At 36.7% G+C, this 22,794-nt stretch overlaps 1 protein-coding gene across 1 annotated transcript in view; it reads right to left on the reverse strand.

The window, feature by feature from the left end:
• The window catches only part of LOC110115701 (GPCR-type G protein COLD1), a 79,066-nt gene extending 58,091 nt beyond the window's left edge, over nucleotides 1-20,975 (reverse strand). The window contains exons 1-4 of the mRNA XM_020849015.2: nucleotides 20,616-20,975; nucleotides 19,467-19,567; nucleotides 18,027-18,134; nucleotides 15,229-15,349 (exon numbers count right to left, since the gene is read on the reverse strand). Coding sequence (XP_020704674.1) covers nucleotides 15,229-15,349; nucleotides 18,027-18,134; nucleotides 19,467-19,567; nucleotides 20,616-20,830 — 545 coding nt within the window. The 5' untranslated portion in view covers nucleotides 20,831-20,975. The remainder of the gene's footprint in view (nucleotides 1-15,228; nucleotides 15,350-18,026; nucleotides 18,135-19,466; nucleotides 19,568-20,615) is intronic.
• Nucleotides 20,976-22,794: the final 1,819 nt, after the last annotated feature.

Genomic DNA, 22,794 nt, shown 5'->3' on the forward strand with positions numbered 1-22,794 from the left:
ATGTAGGAGAGGGAATCGGGGGAAATTTCAAGAACCTCACTGAGAAGAAGTTACAGGAGACTAGGGATAAAGGATTGTGCTTCAAATATGATGAGAGGTATATACCGGGGCATAGGTATAAAGACCGAACTCTTCCGTTTCTCACTATATTTAATGACGAAGAAGCTGAGGGGGGTGGAAGTAAGGCATTGATAAGGAGGAAGAGCTATATCTGAACATGAAGGAGGTCTCCTTGAGTTCAGCGGAGGGATTCACTCCAAATCACACTGTGAAAGTGAAGGAAGAAATAGTAGACATGAAGGTAGTGGTGTTGATAGATAGTGGGGTCACCCACAATTTCACCTCCACCCAAATTGTAGACCAATTGTTGACCTCTGTTAATTAAAACAAAACAAAGGAAATAAAAAAAATAATTACCTAACTCTCTGCCACCCCACATCGTCGCACGTCGCGCACGATCGACGTCGTATCCGCCATCCCACCATCCCACACACAATCTCACACTGGCGTTGTTAAAGAGGCAAAGAGGAAAGGCCTTCGGCCTCTCTCAACGAGGCTCACCCGCTCTCTGCTCTCTCTCGCTCTCGATCTTCTCCCTTTGGCGTCACTTCTCCGGCTCCTTCGTGCTGTCGACTTTGCCCCTTCGACCGACTTCCCTTCCACGTCTGATCGGAAGTTACGACATCCGATCGGCAGCCAAGGAGCCCGCCGACTGTGAAGTTAACTTCCCCCCGCTCGCACGCTTCTTCGGTCGGATTCCCCATTACCGACTTCCTCTGCTCTTGTCTAACCCCGCTCCTTCTACGACTTTCCCTTTCTGTTGGACCAAAGGTTACGACATTTTGTTCAAAGCCAAGAACGGGAGCTCGCTGTGGAAGGTAACTTTCTCCCTTTCATGCACTCGCTCGGCCAAATCCCATAAATTCACCGAACTGAGGGATTTAGTAAATACGGGATTAAGTTTAATTATTACTAAATATCTTTAATAATAATTAATTTGTAATTAATCGTGAATTAGTCATAATTAAATAAATTATGATTAATTATAATTAATTGTTAATTAATTATATTTTAGTTATAATTAAACGAATTTAATTATAATTAATTTTTTAAAATAATATTTAATTAGCATTAATTATAATTAATTATAATAATAATAATAAATGTGTTTCGCCTGCCTCGATTCACGAACCAACAGTCGCCGACAACTCCTCGCCAGTCTTCAAGGTATAAAATTTCTAACTTAAATCCCACCCTCGACGCGCTTGACGCGCTGGTGGACCTTTTACATGAGCTCTTGTAGCACGGTGAGGGGGAATCCAGTGCAACAAGTGCGACGAGGCGGGTAAGTCCTATACACGCTCTTGTATCGTAGTGGGGACGGTTCTCGACCTCGACATCAGCACCGCCGGCCACCAAGGTATATCTTCCTTAACTCAGGTTCCCGTTTTCGATGTTTGCGGCGGATCGGGGAACTCCCTATACGCGCTCTCGTAGCACGATGGGAGAAAACCCGTAGCGACAACTGCAACGAGGCGGGTAATCACCTAAAACTCAGATTCTCATTCTAGTCGTGTGCAACGGACCGGCAAACCCCCTATACGCGCTCTCTTAGCACGGTGATAGGAAACCCAGTGCGGTGCCTATGACGAGGCGGGTAATCGCCTAAAATCTCATTTTCGGTGTTTTTTGTGAACCGGGGAACCACCTATACGCGCTCTCTAGCACGGTAGGAGGGAACCCGGTGCGACGAACACGACGAAGTAGGTAAGCCCTATACACGCTCTTGTAGCGTGGTGGGGAGATCTACCTATGCTCGCCTACGGATACTATTGAAGACCTCATAAACGCTCGAGTAGTGTGGTGGGATGAAAAAATGTACGGCCTGGTGTCCCCCGACACCTACCATGCACGCTCGAGTAGCGTGGTGGGATGGCCCAGTCTCTTGGATTTTTCCCCTAAACGGGGGAGACGCCGGGAGGCTGCTGAAATTTTGGGTGAAATATATTATACATGGGAACGGTTTTGAACTCAAAAAAGAGCAAGCATTGGGACTTAAAAGAACAAAAATGTGGGCTCAAAAAGGCAGTGGACTTGTGAATCTAAATCAGAACAAAACTCAAATGATTTCTAAAGGTCAAAACTCAAATGAAATAAAATCAAAATGTGACCAGAAATCAAAATCAACAAATGAACTTGCAAGGACCGCAAGGGACATAGAACTTGAACTCAAAAGACTTCAAAAGACTTTGAACAAGCATCTGAACCTGTGCACTTGAACTTATACGGAGAGCAAGGAACTCAAATTGAACTAAACTTGGATCTAAACTTGACATGAGCAATAAAGAACCTGAATTTTCAAAGATAATAGAGGACTCAATGAGCTTGAGATTGAATGGGATGCAAAAAGTTGAGCCCATAACAACATAGAAGACTCAAGCATGAATTGAACCTTGAACTCGGGTCTGATGGAACACATAGGATTGGGCTTTGAATGAATGAACAAATCAAAGTTTAAATGCACAGTTCTCTAAGCTGACAACAACTTGCAAGTGGAAGATGAAATCCCAATGCACACTAAAGATGAATGCAACGAACTCCTACAACGATCCCTACAAATGCCTGTAGATTGAGAAGGCAACACTTTCAATCGATGATGTAGGACCCGCCTCTACAAGCAAATACATCAAAACTACCACCTGAGATTGGTGAAAGGTGGATATGATGCAAAAATAGTGGGTCTTCTACAAACACTTTCAGGAAATCATAGTGGATACAACAGTCCCTACTAATAAACACAAGCCGCTTGTGGATAACAATAGTGGGTACGTCGTAGGTACAACGAACCACTGTGAGCACAAGTGCAGATATCACCTACGATAACGGTGACTAAGATCTACAAGTACGTCGGGTACGAGAGTAACCCGATGTATAAAAGATGACACCCCCTGGCGGAATGGAGGAGATATTTGAGCAAATTCGAACTAAACTTCTCGGTGTTTTAAAATTCCTTCTTAATCCTATACTCAGGAAGAAAACAGTTCTGATATCTATAAACATCAGAGACAACAAGTCCACTACACTGACGACCACAAAAAGAGTTCTCTTTAAAGCAGCGGACTTCAAAGTCCAGAAGAACCTCCCCGGTGAATGAGAAAGGGGGAGTCAACATCAAGACCATAATGCCACCGGATCTACAACACTTATACAAGCAGAAATAAGGCGTCTACAATCCACAATGCACCTCAACCGGATTCGTAACGCTCATACTAGCAGACAGAAGGCGTGTATAAGATCTCAAATGAAAAGTTGTGTGCACTCAAATGATGATTACCCACACAACTAAAATATTTCAAAGTACCCCTGCACATGCACTATAGTTTGTATACACATAGGTACACAAGAGGTATGTCCAATAAATGAAATTCTCAAGCACCCGCATGGGCCCCGGCGAGCGTGCTATTGGTACACACGTGACACCCAGGGATACTGCGCGGGTCGATAAGTGAATTCAAATTCGAACCCGATCCTTTTATACAAATCAATAGGAGTCGACAAGGTTCGAACCAACAAACAAGTATACGATCATGACGACTAATATATTTGTTTTATTGCATTCACATTAGGTCGTCAAGGCTTATAATCAAGAGAATTTACTAACAAATGCACAAGGCCTATGAAGCTCGATCCTCCTAAGAAAGTAAATAGGAGTGGACAGGGTTCAAACCATCAAATAAATATGCGATCACGAAATTGACCGGAATATTTATTTTGTACATTCATTCAAGGTCTTTAACAAAGAAAATTCACAAACAATGGCACAAAACCTATGAAACCCGATCCTCAGTCAATAGCTCGACTGAGTTGACAAGATTCAATCAAATGAAAATGACCCTAAGTATACCCCGATGATGGCTGTGTTGAATGCAGATCTCAACCGAAGGGTTCATAAATACTTTCAAATGTCTCCCAAAAGTCTATTCCAAAAACTCAAAAATCCCTAAATATTTAAAATTTGAAATTCAATCATCAAATGCTTAAAGCAAAATCCATCCACCCTCCGCAACAGTTTGCCGAGGAGGACAAATTTAAATATAACTTCAACTCACAAAGAGTTAATGCCTAATTGAAAATATCACTAGGATTCATTCTCAAACAATCTTCTGCGAATAAGGACATTGTACGTGTCCTCTAACCGGCGGTTTTGCCGCCAAATGGCACCGCAGGATAAACGGTTATGACCCGGGGCCCTCTGAAACAAGTGCTTTTGCTGCCAAATGGCACCACGAAATACCGGTTATGGCCAGAACCAATACGTTCCTTACTGGCATCAAATCCTTAAGATATGAATCAATAGGATATGATCGATAGGACACAAAGCCATCTGCTAGCTAAGGGCTTTGTGCCCTATCGATTATATAATATTGATTCATATATCAAGGATTTAGTTCTATAGGGGAGCATACGAGTTATGGCCATGACCGTAATTTAATGGTGTCATTTGGCGACAAACCACCCAATTTAATGGCCCTGGTCATAACCATTTACCTGCGATGCCATTTAGCGGCAAAATAGTTGGTTAGAGGACATGTGTCACGTCCTTGTTAACAAGATATTATTTGAGAATGAATCCTAGTAATATTCTCGACGAAACATTAGCTCTTTGTGAGCTGAAAAAATTTTCAGATTTGTCCACCTCGGCAAACTATTCAGAGAGTGGATGGATTTTGCTTTAAGTGTTTAATGGATGAATTTAAATTTTAAATTTTGAAATTTTGAAATTTTTTTAGTTTTGAATTTTTTTGGGTATTTGGGAGAATTTTTAAATATTTGAAATTAACCCCTCCGGTTAAAATCTACGTTCAACACGAACATCATCGGGGTGCTTATAGAGAATTTCCTTTTATAGGTTAAACTTTGTCAACTCTATCCACTTACTAACAGAGTCAGGTCTACATAGGCCTCAAGCCTTTATTAGTGAATTATTCCTTTAATAGACCTTGAATGCCTAACATGAACGTATAAAACAAATATCATGGTCTATATCACGATCGTATATTTGTTTGATGATTCGAGTCATATCGACTCCTCTCTACCCGCATAGAAGATCGGGCTCGAACTTGGGTTTATTGTCTGACCCTCACAGCATCTCTAAATGTCACGTGTATGCCCAAAACACGCTCATCGGGGACCATGCCGGTATAGGCTTCTTTGTCAATCTCTTAGGTACCACATGAAGTTTCAGCTCTGATACATTTTTGTTAGTGTTCGCAGTTCCTTTTCTTTCTTTATCTGTTTGTTGATACTATTGTTGCCCTACACAGGTCTTAAGAGGATCGGGATATCAGTTAATGAGCTACTACAAGAGACCTCGATTCAGGTACACCTTTCTTTCCGTAGCTTTGCATAAATTTGGATTATCTTTCTTCTTTCTGCTGACGATTACTTGTTTTGTGCAGGTCTCAAAAGTGCGGAATGCCCAGTCTTTGAAACGAGCAGAACGGAGTTGTCAACTTCCTCTTCAAACGTACATTTAGGAGTAAAATTTTAGTCCTCTGCGAAGAATATTGTAATTTTTATTGCTAATGTAAACTTGTAAAAGATGTTAATTGGAAACCATTATGTAAATTTTCCAACAATAAAATAAAGCAATTTTATAAATACAGTTGTTGACGAGCTCTCCTCTTTCTGCTCTTGTGAGTTTTGTGACTATTGTACCCACAACTTTAGACGTTCGTCAGAGTTAGCGGTTGCACTTTTTATGCAGTCTTAGTTTGAGTTTTGAGACCTAGTTCCTTCTGTTTTGTGCTTTGTGCGCCGGACATTGGTAAAAATTTACCTGATTTGTTGACATTGACTTGTCAGAAGGTTTGTGTATATCATACCTTTGCTACTTATTTTGGTGGACTTGAAAAAGGAGTAGATGTCGGTGACCTAAATCATTTAAGTTTATAATAGGTTGGTGGCGAGAAGTCATCGATCAAAAACTTTGTGCATAACAATTTGTTGATGATGAAATCATCTTAGTTCATCTTTAAGCTTTTCATGAACTTTGGGATAATTTCTTCAATTCTTAGCATTATGCTTTCGTGGACTTGTTGAAAAAAACTGCATTCGGTTCTTACTTCGTATTTTACGAATTTGTTGAAGTATTTACAGATTTTGGGTTTAATGAGTAGTACCAAACATAGGTAATACTTTGACCCTTAACTGGTCGAGAAAACTTCAATCTAGGTTACTTGAACTTATCAGATTAGATGATCATAATTTAACAGCCCTTGTCAACTGACTGCTGAAATGGAGGTTTCTCTACTATGGCCTTTCTTATGGCGTATTGAGTAGACAGAGCTGCCAGCGACTTAGCCACATCTGTACTTGTTGAATCCAACTTTATACATCCATTCAGGCTTTAGACTTAAGTTGTGGAGAAATGCACTCCCCAAGTTAGATTTGTTGAAGTTTGCGGATTTGAAGTCATCCTTCGTGGTTTAAGATCTTAGAGCCACGCATTCGGCAGATGTTGATAAAGATTCGTCCTCCCCACTAAAACTTTGACTCTATAGTCACTTAGGATAATTTCGTGAACTACGGCTACTTGAACTTGTCGAGTCAGATAAGTCTTTTGTGCTTTTACAATCCCTATTGACGAGTGAATGAAATTAGAGTTGCTTTACTACAGCCTTTCTTATAGTTTGTTAAGTAAACAGAGCTGCTGGCAATTCGACCATATTTGAGTTTGTTGAATCCAGCCTCTTATAAGAATTCGAATATTAAGCTTTAGGCTATTGAAAGCAAGGTTTAAAATTGCATAAATAAGCCTCGAGACGTTTTTGTCCATGAGGCGAGGCGTAGGCACTGTGAGAATTTAAGTATTCTAATAGGTAATTAACAGTTAGAGTATAACATACAATAAAAACATCTAAATGAGAAGTGAAATTAGTGGAAAAGAATAAAATAAATGTAATATATGCATCTCATAACATAATTCAAAGTACAAAAACACAAATATAAGTCTATCAAAACTCCCAAAGTACAAATAAGAAAGAACGTCTAAAATCTAATCATGTCCCAGAACATCCCAAACTTTCATGAGGCGTATGTCTCATCCCAAATTGCACAATAGCGCCATTGAGGTGCGCCTCAATCTCCCTGAGGCGTAAAAGCCTCATCAAGCCCCAAAATTGCTTAGGCAATGAGACTATTTAGGACCAAATTGCGAGAGGCACGCCTCTTATTGCGCAATTTTAAACTATGGTTGAAAGACTTTAAGATGTTCTGGCTTGATTTATTGAAATATGTAGCCATAAAAGTCTCCTTTCCTGGCTTTCAAAAGCATATTGTGGAAGTTGATATCTCGAAATTTTTGGAGAGACACCTGCGTATATCTTAAAATGGGCGGTTATCATATTCTACTATTTGGAGGAATATACATCTCTCTATTGTAATCATAACTCTCCAGTTACTCAGCGAAATTTCTTTAACTACGACCACTTTTTTAATTATCAAGTCAAATAAGCATTTGTGCTTCTAACAGTCTCTACTGACAGGTTGACGAAATAAGAGTTCTGCTACTACGACATTTCTTATGGCTCATTGAGTAGATAGAGTTGCGAGCAATTCGACCATATTTGGACTTGTTAAATCCGGCCTCTAACACCCATTGGAACATTAAGCTTGAGGCTGTTGAACGACTTTAAGCTGCTCTGGCTCAACTTGTTTGAGTGTGCAGTCACAAAAATCTATTATTTGACTTTTGAAATCCCGATAATTTGAAGAATGTAATGTCCCAAACTTTCAGAAGATATCCTAAATATACATATTGATAGAATAAATTGTTGTATGTTGTTATACATAATGAGTATTCGTAGTTGATAATTTTTTAATTTATTAGGTGATCTCAGCATGCAGCACGATGTCGACCCGAATAAATATTTAAAATATCCTCTGTCATGCATGAAGATTTTAAATAGGAAAATTTGGCTATTTGATGTTTTAAACATTTATTTGGGCTCGACATGCCCAAATAAATATTTAAAATGTCTTCTATCTTGTAGGGTAGAATTGGATAAATTTAGCATTTTGAAATTTTAAATATTTATTTGAAGATCTCGGCGTATAGCATGATATCCTAAATAAATATTTAAAATGTTTCTTGTCTCACAGGGAGATTACAAATAAATTTAGTATTTCAAGATTTTAAATATTTATTCGAGAATTTTGGTATGCGGTGCAATGTCGACCCAAATAAATGTTTAAAATGTCCCATCATATAATACATTTTGAAATGCATTCTTGCAACACAAAAAATTTTTAAAATATAAAAATCTGCATGTATTAACAGATATGCACATAACACTTTGATCGTTGTATAATATATTAGACATGAAATTTTCATGCATAATACTTCTTTAAATAACGGTCGTTGATCGATGGCATAGACCTCTGACCGTCTAATCGATACACTGATAAGCTCCTCTTTGGCACACCTTCTCGATGACAAAAAGCCCTCCCAATTGAATACAAATTTGCAATCAATTTATCGGTGCGGGATGATTGGTCTTCTTAGCACAAAAATCAATTCCCCTTCTTGAAATGTCCGAAGATCCACCATCCAATCAAATGATTTCTCCATTCTTGCTCGATATATTTCCCACTTCTATTGAGCTTGTAGCCTAATTTCATCGAGTGCGTCTAGGTCTTCCATTCTTAGGCAGGCATTTTGCTCCTGAGTCAGATCGTGCTGAATTGATACTTGAAGTGACGGTAGTTCAATCTCCAGCGGCAGCACTACTTCAACCCCAAACACCAGTGCTTAAGGAGTAGCTTTGATCAGCATCTTATAAGTAGTACGATACATACGTAGTGCCTCTGCTATCTTTGTATAGTACACTCTTTTATTATTGATGAAAATCTTCTTCAATAGCATCACCAGTGTCTTGTTAAAGGTCTCTGCCAGGCCATTTACTCTTGGATTTTATATAGACGAGTATAGCCAAATGATTTTACGTTGATCAACAACAACAACAACATCCAGCCTTTATCCCACTGCGTGGGGTCGGCTACATGAATCATTTTTCTCCATTGTCCTATTAAAAGTTAAATTATCGTTTAAATCTAATAAAGAAATATCATTTCTAATTTTTTTAACCAAGTCTTTTTAAGTCTGACTCTACCTTTCTTAACATAAGTCAAATCTAATACCTCTACTTTCCTAACCTGGTCATTGGAAGGCCGTCATTTTATGTGACCAAACCATCTAAGGCAACTCTCTCTGATCTTATCTTCTACTGGAGCTACTCCAACCTTTTCACGTATATGCTCATTTCGTATCATATCTCTAAGGGTAAAGCCACTTATCCACATGTCACACTTAACTTAATATTATGCTTCTCTTTTAATGGACAACATTCGGTACCATAAAACATTGTAGGCCTCACCACCATCTTATATAATTTCCCTTAAGTTTGAGGGGTACTTTTCTATCACACAACAAGTCCGATGCATTCCTCCACTTCAACCATCCAACATGAATTCTACTGATAATATCCCTATCTATTTCACTATCACTCTGAACAATAGATCCAAGATATCTAAAACGTGTACTCTTATTAATAACTTGATCACCCAAAGTCGCAATCCGCTCACTAGGTCTATTACTACTAAAATTACACTCTATATATTCCGTTTTAGATCTACTCAAGCGAAAACCTTTAGACTCTAAGGTTGACCTCCATAATTCAAGTTTACCTTCAACTCTCTCTAATCTTAACAACAAGAAGAATATCATCAGCAAAAAGCATACACCAAGGTACATCCTCTTGCAAATGTCTAGTGAGAACATCCATGACTAAGCAAAAAAGATATGGGCTTAAGGCTGATCCTTGATGTAAACCAACTGAAATAGGGAAATACTTGATCAAACGACCTTGTGTTTGAACACAAGTAATAGCTCCTACATACATATCTTTAATTATTTGAATATAAGCGTTATTAACTCCTTTTATTTCAAAAACTCTCCATAGCACTTCTCTTGGGTCTTTATCATATGTTTTTTTCTAAATCAATAAATATCATATGTAGATACCTCCTTATTTTCTCTATATTTCTCCATCAAACCTCTTAATAAATGTATGGCTTCCATAGTCGACCTACTCGGCATGAATCCAAATTGATTTTGAGAAACATTAGTATCACGCCGCAACCTATGCTCCATAACTCGCTCTTATAGTTTTAAAGTATGACACATTAACTTAATTCCTCTATAATTCGCACAATCTTATGCATCACCTTTATTCTTAAAAATAGGAATTAACACACTCATTCTTGACTCATCTAGCATCTTTATAGTCTTCAAAACAGTATTAAAAAGTTTAGTAAGCTAAGAAATTCCTTCATCTCCTAAGCATTTCCACACCTCTATTGTTATATCATCAAGTCCAACAGCTTTTCCACCATTCATTTTCTTTAAAGCTTCTCTAACTTCGATTTTACTAATATACCGAAAAAAACATAAATCTTTATTTTCATTTTTTTTAAAGCTTCTCTAACTTCGATTTTAGGGTGTTAAGGTTCTTTAAATCCTTACTACTCCTATCTATTTATTTGGCTAACTTATACATATATCTTTCTCTCTCTTTAGTATTTAATCTATTATATAAATCACTAAAAGCTAAGGTCTTTACATCGCATATTACTTTCTTAGATTCCTTACGAGCCTCTTTATATCATTCCCATTTATCAAAGTTTTTACAATTAAACTAAAATTTATAACAAATCTTTTTATCTTTAATTTTTTCTTACATATTTGAATTATACCACCAACTATTTTTACTATTATGAGCTTTTCGCTTTAATACTCCAAGTACATCTTTTGTAATTCTTAATATCACTAGCCACATTTTCCCACATAACATTAGCATCCTCATGCACAAACAAAATCTTAATATCTAAAATCTTACTCTCAAAAAATTTTTTGTTAATATTCTTTAAATGCCCCCATCTAATCCTAGAATATCGTTTTACTTTATTTTTTATTTTCCGTCTCTTTTATCTTAAAGTTCAAAACTAATAATCAATGTTGGGTATATAAATTTTCACTCGGAATAACTTTACAATCTTTATAATCTAAACGATCTAATTTTCTTAAGAAACAGTCAATCTGAATTGTACTATATCCATTTTCTAAATGATGAGATATTCAATCCTTTTCTTAAATAAAATATTAGCAATTAAAAAATTATAAGCTAAATAAAAATCTAATATGGTCTTGCCATTTTCATTTGTCGTTCCAAACCCATGATCACCAAGAATACTTTTAAAGTCATATACCTCTCTATCAACATGTACATTTAAATCTCCTCCAATAAAAATTTCTTTCTTCAAGAGGTATCTTTTGTATTAATTATAGTCATTCCAAAAAATTAATTTTGAACTCATATCCAAACCTACTTGATAAGCATTATCACTTATAATATTAATAATCTTAGCATCAACAACAATCTTTAAAGATATAATTCTATCTTCAATCATATTAATCTTTATAACATTGTCCTTTAAACTCTTATCTATAATAATACCTACACCATTTCTAGTACGACTCCTACCCGAATACCAAAGTTTAAATCATAAACTATCAAACTTCTTAGCCTTATCTCCAGCCCATTTAGTTTCCTGAATGCACAGAATATTTAACTTTCTATGAATCATAATATCTATTAATTCCATTAATTTTCCTGTAAGAGAACCTATATTATAAGTTCCTATCCTAATTTTAGTTTCATGAACTAGCTTTTTTTCCCACATTCATCTTTGATGTGAGAACTCTTGCCTATTTAACACTGCACTCGGGCACTGGTGCAGCGGCCCTTGTACACTGGTCACTGTATTCAGGTCATACAACGCGTCGCTTCTAAGGGATGCCCTAGCATTCACACAATTTTCAAAAGGATTCATGTCATTATTATTCGACAAATTTTACGCTAGTTGTCGACTACCTAACGCAACCCTCCACTTTTCTCATCCAGGACTTGGGACCTAGCAACGGCAATGTTTTGTGCCGATCAACGAACTTATAAATTTTAATGTTGTGTCATTGTCTGAAATTATAAAGTGCGATACACAAAAACTATAGACAACATTATGAGCAAAGAAGTTTATCACATACTCAAACGTAACTTCTTTGAATGGAGCTGCTTCGACCCACTTAGAAAAGTAGTCCATCGCTGCCAGTATAAAGCGGTGTCCGACTAATGAAGGCGAATCTATCAGCCCAATTATATCAGCGCCCCAGCATTCAAATAGCCAAGATGTTACTGTAAGGTTCAGTGGATTTTGCAGTTGATGTATAACTTCATCATGAATCTGACACTCGTGGCACCTCTTAGTATGGTCAATATAATTCCTTACCATTGTCGGCCAATAGTAGCCCATCCTTTTGATTTTAGCGACAATTTTAGGACCTGACTGATGTACACCATAGAGTCTTTCATGAACTTCAGCTACCACTCAATTAGTTTCCTTGGTCCCTAAGCATTTTAGCCATATTTGATCAAAAGTCCGACAATACAGCATGTTGTTAATAAACGTGTCCGAATTTGTGTGGTTAGAGATTTGTTTGTTAGAAGTTCACTTTCTTTAAAGTTGTCGATTAATGGTTGTGTCCAATTATCTTCTACTTCAACATCTAAGCAATGCAATAACGATTCTGAGCATCTGTTGGATTTACGTCTATTAGCTATATGGCGTTCTTTTGGTTAATTTCCAATACTGCTTTGTTAGGGAGGTTGAGGATCAATAGGAGTTATATCCTACTGGCTCAAATTTGATATTCTCTCTGCTTGCGGGAATTGTAAGATTGTTGGCTCTAAGACCCGACAACTATGAACCCCAATCAGCATAGGCATCTCCTCATTGGTATTAGTCATCTCTTAACTAATTGGCCAAGCAATCAACCTTGGCGTTCTGACCTCGAGGAACTCAAGCTATTCTAATATTTGGTACTTGTTTTAAAAGCTCAAGGGCTCACTGGCGGTATTTGGCCAATCCAAGTTTGCAAATCTTGTAATTACCTATGACTTAATTTATCACAAGTTGAGAGTCGTCAAAGATTTGGATATTATGGATTCTAACATCGATCGTAATCTCCAATCTCATTATTAGAGCTTCATATTCGGCTTCTTTGTTGGTCCGGGATTCAGTTAAACTGAATGAAATCCTCGTGGAATAATTTTCTTTGAAATGTTGCAAGGAAATACGCGTAAATACGAACACTTTGTCTGAGATTGACAGGCAACATATTCTTCTTGAGAATACACACTGCACCTTGCTCGAGTATGTAAACTCGTAGTCGTAATCATAATCTGAATATTCAGCCTTCTTTATCTCATTGGTCGTTGACTGGCATACTCTGAAATTTGGTAGAGGTGGCATCATCTTTATTTGTGTCACTCCCTAGGTGAGGCATATGTTTTCTTTCTTTAGAAGTGGTGACTGTTTTGGGAAAAGTCGACAAGTTTTTCTTTCTCATTTCTTGCTTCTTCTCACCTTCATGTCTGGGCCACTTTGCAGTCTTTGAGTTCGATACCTTAGCCTCAAGAGAGCTTGATGGCTTTAGCTTCTTCGGATTGAAGTATTTAGCATCTTCATTGATTGTTACTTCATAGACCGCGAAGGGCTGGATGTCACCTATAATCCTGAACTCTTCTTCGTCCCTGAGATATTTCTTGCACTGGTGTAATATTGATGGGATGATGTCGTATTCACGCAACCATGGGCGACCCAGTAGCGCCTTGAATGAAGTGTTCATGTCAATTACATTGAATTTAGCCTTTGTATGAAGTTCTCCAAATGTGAGGTAAAGCATAAATGATCCCAGAGTCTTTTGCCCTTCTCATTGAAGCCATGTACCATTAACTTATTTGGGCCGCGGTGTTCTACGTCGAGGCATATCGATCTCAGTGCTTTTATGCTTATAAGATTAATGGAAGACCCAGGATCGATTAGAATTAGGCTAATTATCATATCGTCGCTCTCTGTAGTAATATATAGAGGGTTGTTATGATCTGCAGTTCCGAACATCATGTCGTCTTCAGTGAAGATGATGATCGGCTTACGGGCTTGTAAAACCTCTATCATGTTGCGCTTAGCAAAATACATTTCATACCTTTCAATATCTTTGAGAGCCTGAATGAAAATCTCCCGAAGGTCCTTATACATTATAAGGGCGTCGTATATACTGAGTTGCATCGGAATTTTTCTTAGATGGGACAAGATATTATAATCTATTCTCTTGGCTAAAGTGTCCTTCTTCTTGGGGTCTTTAGGGATAATATCTTCATTAATAACTATCTCCTTCCCCTTGTCTTTATTGGGGATCCCCTTCGTTGGCGGAGATGACAGTAACTTGCCACTTCTCAATTGCACTTGAGCCACTTCAACATCAAATGAATAGGATAAAGCTAGGCAACTTCTATTCCACCAAACTAATAGTAGTTGATAAAATTCATGTACTCTCCCAAATCCTATCCAAAGAAAATTTAAGGGCAAAAAAAATAGTGGAAAAGAAACAGGAAAAAGGGAAACTAACCATCAGAAAGTGAATGATTCCATCTATAGAAGAAAAGAATAAGGGTTAAGAGCACACTCTTATTAAACCTGCACACCTACCAATATTTATACCCAATAGAAGATTTGATTGCCTAGATAACATTCACAAGGGCTGTACTACAATTCATTTACATGAATAACATTAAGAACTTGCCTCGCTTCCTCCCTCACAATGAAAGCCACATTACTACTACGTAAGAATATAAAAAAATATACTGCCAAATCATTTTTGTCTTACCAGCCTTGCATTTAAGCATGTGATGGACGGATCAACATAGCCACCCAAGGCAAACAAACCCAAGAATTATGGCCCATTTGCAAAGACATGGCAGCCTCAACATATCTTTAATGACTATTAACTGGAATGGCGGCTTGGAAGGGGAGGAAATTTTCAGTGATATACTAATTACGACGATTTAGAAGTGGGATTATAATATGGCAATTTCATGGAATCAGCTCAATGACCATTCCATCATAGTGAGGCTATATTTGGTGACAATTCGAGTTTTTTTAAATCCAGTTGATTAATACAATGCATGTGCTTGAACAGCCCAAGCAGACAAGAGTAATAATATTTCAATAGATTTATGAAGCAATATCTGTATGACTAAAAATGAAATGCACCTGATGAAGAGGGACAAATAACTGTAAGGCAGGTTGACAGCTCCAAAACCAGACAGCACAGCCATCACAGTCACGCCTATTACACCAATTCTACTAACTAACTGAGGCATTGTGAAGAATCCTGAAACAGAAAGTACATCAATGTTCCAAGACCAAGTGTGGATTTAATTGATATGTTCAAAACTTCAAATAAACATATTATGAAGATAAAATTAATCATACAAATTGTTTAGATCATATGAGTGTCCATTGGATAAAAAATAGCAGGAAAAAGCAAGTTCACTATTCACCAGCCATGAAAGATAAATATATTAAATGGTCAGACATAGCTCATAAAAACGGGTAACAGACATGCAATGCAATCATATTCCGGAATAGTTTTTCACTTGTGTAATGATCAAAATGTTGTCATGGCACGACATTTAGAAAATATATTTTCATGAATTACAAGGAAAATAAAATAAAAACACAAAAAAATGGGTATGACTCCAAAAAACTCCAACAAAAGGTAAATTGTAGCATCGGGTTTTTTTTTTTCTTTCATGAAATCAACAAGGAAAACTGTTGAGCGGAAAGAGATTTGTACAATGAAATAAGCATACTCCATTAAATATAAACAAAGTAGTTTCCTAAACTAATATTGCCTGTGCTAATACTCTCCCTCAAGCTAGATGTTATCAATTGGATCCAACTTACATAACTTCAAAAACTAAAGTGAACAAAACGCCCTGGTAAATATATTAGCTAATTGTTTTAAGCTGGAAACATGAGGCAAGATCTTTTTGATAGCAGCGTATCCTGAATGAAGCTATAGTCAATCACAATACATTTTTTCTTTCATGGAACAAGATAGTACTGGTAATATAGATGGCAACACAATTATCTTGTTTAAAGCCATAGGTTATGTAATAGAAAAATTGCATTTTCCAAAGAGGGACTTTACCCTCATAATTGCACATGTCGAGTATTAGAGTATATCTTGGCCTTATATTCTGTCTCAGAGCTTGATCTAACTATTTTTCACTTTTTCAAGCGACTAAGTGACTCTGTAAAATATATGATACCAAAATGTGAATTTTTTTATCATCAACTAATCCAACATAGTCAATATTAAAAAAAGCTTCCATATTAAGAAGCCCATTTTTAATGTATAGTTCTTTCCCAGATATCTAAGGATAAACATAATAGCTTTACAATGCTTTTGTTTAGAGGTTTACATATGTTGACAGAATCCCTACAAAAAAACAAAGATTTAGGATATAGTGACAACAACAACATGAGGCCTTTATCCCACTACGTGGGGTCGGTTACATGAATCCTTTTTCTCAATTGTGTCCTATTAAAAGTCAAATTCTCGTTTAAATCTAATAAAGAAAAGTCATTCCTAATATTTTCTAACCAAATCTTTTTAGGTCTGATTCTACCTTTCTTAACATAAGTCAAATCTATTACCTCTACTCTCCTAACCGGGTCATCGGGAGGCCGCCGTTTTATGTGACCAAACCAACTAAGGCGACTCTCTCTAATCTTATCTTCCTATCACTATTTAGGATATAGTGACAGAAAGATAAATTAATTTTCTAACCAACCATTGATAATGAGAACATCCTCAAAAAATTTCTCTTTGTTAGCAACATTATGAGTGTCAAAAATGTTTGCAATCTAACAAATCAATTTCTTCATGAAGTTTGGTGGCATATTGGTGACAAAGAAATTCCTTTACTGTAAGAAAATTCTATCACTATTGTATTTCAGAAAATCCAGAACTTCGGTCAAAAAGTACTCTTATAGATAGTGTCTTATTTTATGGCACTCCTTGTAACAAAAATGTCATCTATATAGACTACCAAGATAACAACGCCAAATGAAGTATCTCTAATAAAGATGAGTGATCTGTTGTGTTTGCAAAGGCCAGCCTCAATAAAAACTAGGCTTTAGTCATAGAGGGCCTTTTTGAGCTTCCATGATCTGGTCTCCACATAAGTAATGTACCCTAATGGTTGCACCATATAAATGGATTCAGTAAGACATCATAGAGGAAGGTATTACTCATATCGATTTGTAGCAACAGCCAGCCTTGGTTGATAGTGAAAGAAAAAATAATCCAAACAAAGTTAAACCTGGTGACCTTATATCAGCCTTGGTTGATAGTGAAAGAAAAAATAATCCAAACAAAGTTAAACCTGGTGACCTTATATCAATCAATAAGGCCATCAAGATAAAATTTAATGGTGTAAAATCATCGATATGAGGTTGATTTAATGTCAGGAGGGGTAGTCAGTATCCATAACTTATTTCCATAATAGATCCTTTTGTGATGATACTATTGAGATTGAAAGGAAAGTCCCTTAGCCACGGAAGATAATTGGAACCATTGAATTTTATTTAGGTATTAATTATGGAGGAAGGGACTAGTGACTAAGATTAGGTTAACCCTGCTAAGATATCATGTTGAGGCAAAACATATTTCTATATTTATTGATAGAGAACCACTCTAGAAACAAAGCAGCAAATACAATATGTCAAGCTATAACAAAATAAGCAAACTCTACAAACCATAAATAAAGTATTTTCCTAAAATAATTTTCTACGCTGACAAACAATTCAAATTAAATCAAAATTTTAAGAATTATTTAGAATTACAATGCAATAGGAAATGATGATTAGCCCCCAAAATATGGAATGCCTATTAAAGCATCCAACATAAGCATGTATATTTGATAGTCATAACAAAGGTGGCAACAATTGTACTAAGCACAAAATTATGAAGATAAAAGTTTAAAATTCTATGTGCTAACCTTTCTCAGGAGAAGGCATAGGAAAGTGAATCCCCATGCGCCAAAAAGCATACAGAAACGCTAGTAAGAATATGATTGCCCCAAACGCAACACGTTCTTTTCTCAATCCTATCACAAAAAAGAAAATTATGTCAATTCTTAATATAAACATAATATATATATATATATACTGTCAAATATGAAGTACAATGAAACATTAAATTATGGGGATTATTTTGCATGATTTCTCAATATTTTAAACATAACTTTTTTAAAAAGGTAATTCAAATTGTTAAAAATACAAAAAAAAATTATTGCACAAAACCCATAACATGAATATTGACAAAACTCACATAATTACATTCATTTATGATATGACAACCCAAATATGGAAGAACACAACAAGCACAAATCATTTTTTTCCTTTCATCAAATTGTTAATGTTGGTTGTGGCACACACAAATTTACTAGTTGGATAGTTCATATTGGGGGTGTTTGTTAGTTCTGTAAACAACAAGGCATAGCAATAGAAAACTAAATGTTGTGGCCTATATTTGGCATTTTCACCCTTTGAAATACATATATGTAGGAAATCAGTCATATTCTAACAGAACTATGTTGAAAAATCCATATAAAACAAGCAATAGGAATTAAACAAAACAATATTCAATCAAAGTTTAGAGCGACTTAAAACTTTAAAACTGGCTAATCCATCTTGTATTTGGCCTTTTCAAACATGGCAATCCATAAATCTAAATAGAAATTACTTTTTCGATAATTGAACTATGACATCCATCACTCAATAGAGGGTAGGCATAGAGATATGGTTGTTGCATCACTTGTAGCTTGGGGTCACAGATTCGAGAGCCAGAAAAAGACATTTCATAATGAGAGGTAATGTTGTATAAATCAACTCCTTGGAAGACCCTCTATATTGTTCGGTGCTTCACACACTGAGTATGTTGTTAGCTGTTTTTTATATCATGTTTTCAAGTAACTAGATTATTAAAATGAAAAAAAGTAAAACACATTCATGATCCATATCATGAAATTTCTTCTGCACATCTCTATTTTTATCATTGCATCTATCAGAACTTTCCATCATTTAACTTGGAGGTATTTTCATGAGTTGCCATTGCTAACTTGGGTGTGGCAGCAACAATATATTTACTTTCAGTTCAACTGTCATGGTCATACTAAGATATTGCTCATGGGATAAAGAGAGATGCAGCACTCAACAAAATTAATGAAGGATTCAAAAAGCCAGGCTCAAATAACTGGAAAAACGCTAATGATTAATTGTTATGATAATGATGTGAATTAAGAGATAGGCAAGCTTGGTAACATCAATAACATTAACTTGAAGTTGAAAAGGATAACTGTCAAAAAAATAAATAAGAATTACAAGAGTAATAGCAGTAGCAGTAGATAAGTGGGAACTAATGGAAACTCAAAACATACCACTGTTCCGCAGCATCAGATAGCAGTGATAATATGGCAGCACAAACACCAGCAACAATATCAAACAAAATAGGTCAATCTTCCAATTTATCCACCTTGCACTGCAATCAAAGTAATCATAATAATTGTACAATTGGTGGGATTAATTCAATATTTTATTAAAAAAAACTATGCTTTGAGTGGAATCAATTCCTATCGCTCAAAATTGATGGACAGCTGAAATGGGGTTTATTCGACCAGTCCAATTCCAGATATAAATAACAGGTGTTTGGACGTCCTAATAAATACAAGCAAATGCCTAATGCCGGCACAATGAAACCTAGACTAGCAAGGACAAATTATAATCCCTAGCTATGCCCAAAGCTACAGAGAAGCAGAATGAGAAGCAATGGATGCGACATTGTTGTTTGAATTGATAGAAGTGATAAATCCTTGATACATCACTAGCAATAAGTGCACCAAATCTCAACTAAAAAGACACTCAAGTGTGAGCAAATCAAATGAATCAAGCAACAATTGTCAGCTCTAATCCACCTAGCAAAAAATTTAAACCTTGGCAAGACAGTAAATTCATGGGACAAACATTTTGTGTCCCTAGAAGACTTGCAGACTACCAAAGCTAAAAGCAAGATGCCTCATTAGGACCAAAACTACAACGAAGCACAACAAAAAGCAAAGTATATTACACTGTTGTTTGATTTCATTACACTCATCAATCATCATCACTGGCAAAAAGTGCAACAGCTTTCAACAGACAAGACATTAAAGTGTGGGTAAATCCATTGAATTAAACAAATATTCCTGATTTCGTGCAGTAACTCAAAACTTCGAATTCCTCAACCTAAAACCGCAAGAGCCCACCGATGCCTTGGCCCTCGAAGTCTTGCAGACTACCAAGCCCGAAAAGCAAGAGGCCTAATTATACGCAACGCTACAACGAACCACATTACAAGCAATGCATGTAACATTTATGTAATTACACTGAGGAATCCTCAATACATCACCAGCAAAAGCGCAGCAGTTCTCAACCGGCAAGACACTGAACCATAAGCCAATCCAACAAATCAACCAAAATTCCAGATATAATTTCAAACCCTATAATCCCAAAACCTTACCCCACGAAAGCAAAAATGGAGGAAAGGTCCTTACTCTTTAGAGAGAACAGAGAGGATCTCAAAGAGAACGAGCTGGAAAAGGTTGCAGGAGAATGCAAAGACAAGGCTGAAGAGGATCTGGACGAGGGCACGCTTCTCCTCGTATTCTTTGTAGAGACGGCGGTTGAGGAACCAGAGCCCAGCCCAGCCAAGAAGACATAGTGATCCGATCACTACCGTGCCTTCGTAGATCTTCCATCCCCAGCCCATGGCCCCTGCTGTTGCTTTCCCTCGTTCGGTTCTTCCTCGCGATGCCTCTCCAGATCTACCGAATCTGAACTCGCCGGAATCTCGTTAACGGCTTCGCCGACATGGGCTTTCTTTCTTTTTCAGACTTTTTTGGAATGACAAGCAACCACAGAATTCATGGAGAAATTATTCTGTGTGGAATCCGATCACAATCATGTATTCGGTTGCTTGCTTACGTGGAAAGGGTTAAACAGTCAATTGACTTGCGTAAACCTCGTAAACCCGACCCGTCTTCCAGCCCGACCCCGGAGATTTAAGTTGGCGCTTCTTTTTTCATAATTTAAGGCGCGCGCGAATCACCGCAATATATAACGCTTAGAGCCAAAATTTTTGCAGAGAAGCCAAAAATTTCACAGAGAAAATGCCGATGAAGATGGAGATTGATCTGGAGGAGGATGTTGGTTTTTATGAGCAGACAATATTTTCGCAGGTCTCGGAGGAAGCCGATAACCTGGAGAATACCGACGTCCCGGAAACAAGCGCACATGAAGCAGAACACGTAGAACCAGTGGGACTGGACGAAAAGTTCAGCATCTCGGTAAAGTTCGCCTCCTTCCAAGTTTTCTTTGTGCATTTATTGTGTTTAACAAAGATGCGGTTTTTTAATTGATCTAGGCTACAATAAGGATTTTGTAGTTAATTTTCTTATTTCAAAGGTTTGTTGCGTATTATTTGCGTATGTATTGCGTATCTATTTGATATAAATTGAATATTTTCTGCGTATATATTGCGTAAACATTGCGTATACATTGCGTATTGTGTTGCTTAATTGCTGCTTATCTTTTGCTTATCTGTTGCGTATTGGTTGCGTATTTTACCATTCACTTACTTAATGCGTATTTCTCAGGATGTTTATGTTAATGAGAAAGAAGCATACGAGGCTTATCGTTCTTATGGATATAATCTTGGTTTTAGTGTTCGTAAGGATCATCACAGCCACTGGGAAAGAAGACAAAGAGTATGATATTTTATTTATTGCCTATTTTGACATATTGTTATTAATTTTTTTAACAGGGAAACCACCAATGAAGAAATACACAACAAAATTTGAGACTCCTTCAAGCATGCTCGAATGCTTAACTAAGGATTTCATAAATTCTGTACACTCCAAGCAATCCTCAGATCAGCAGTGTAATTTCACAAGCATACTCGAATGCTTCACTGAGGACTTCATAAAAGCTGTACATTCCAGTCAGGCATCTCCAGCTAAGCAGTACAATTTCTCAAGAATGCCCGAATGTTTCACGGAGGATTTCATATCACAAGCATGCCCGTCTAGTCAGACATCAGTACAGCAGTTCACCAGCATGCCTGAGATGACAGACGATTTCATAGTCGGGGAACCATCCAGTCAACCATCAGTAAAGCGAGCAAAGCATTCTAATTTCACAAGCATACCCAAATACTTCATTGAGAAACACATAACAGGTGTACGTTCCAAAAAGTCATCAGCAAAATACCTGAAGTTGATGATGGATATCATTAAAACAGAGAAATCTATGTTATAAGAATATTTGTATGATGGATATTTATTTGTAAGAATATTTGTTGATGGATATTTATTTGTAAGAATATTTGTTTTAGCTGTCAATTTTAATTTGTGTATGTCCTGCGTATACAGCGCGTATACAGTGCGTATACAGCACGTATACAGTGCGTATACAGCTCGTATAAAAACATATACAGATCGTTTATTCTATGTTTCTGAAAATGCAATATATTTTCAATTATTACTAAATAATTTTAACCCATTATGAATTTATGATCTCCTTTTATTGCTTTTCATAATGTTTTGAAGTAACATTATTGCTTTGAATGAATTTATTGCTCAATATAAAAAATGCAATCGTTTACGTATTTTATGCGTATGATCTGAGTCCTTAACGCGTCTAGTTTGCGTAAATAGTGCGTACTATACTCATACC

The sequence above is a fragment of the Dendrobium catenatum genome, unplaced genomic scaffold (genome assembly GCF_001605985.2).
Source record: "Dendrobium catenatum unplaced genomic scaffold, ASM160598v2 fragScaff_scaffold_1125, whole genome shotgun sequence".
In the NCBI taxonomy this organism is placed as follows: Eukaryota; Viridiplantae; Streptophyta; class Magnoliopsida; order Asparagales; family Orchidaceae; genus Dendrobium; species Dendrobium catenatum.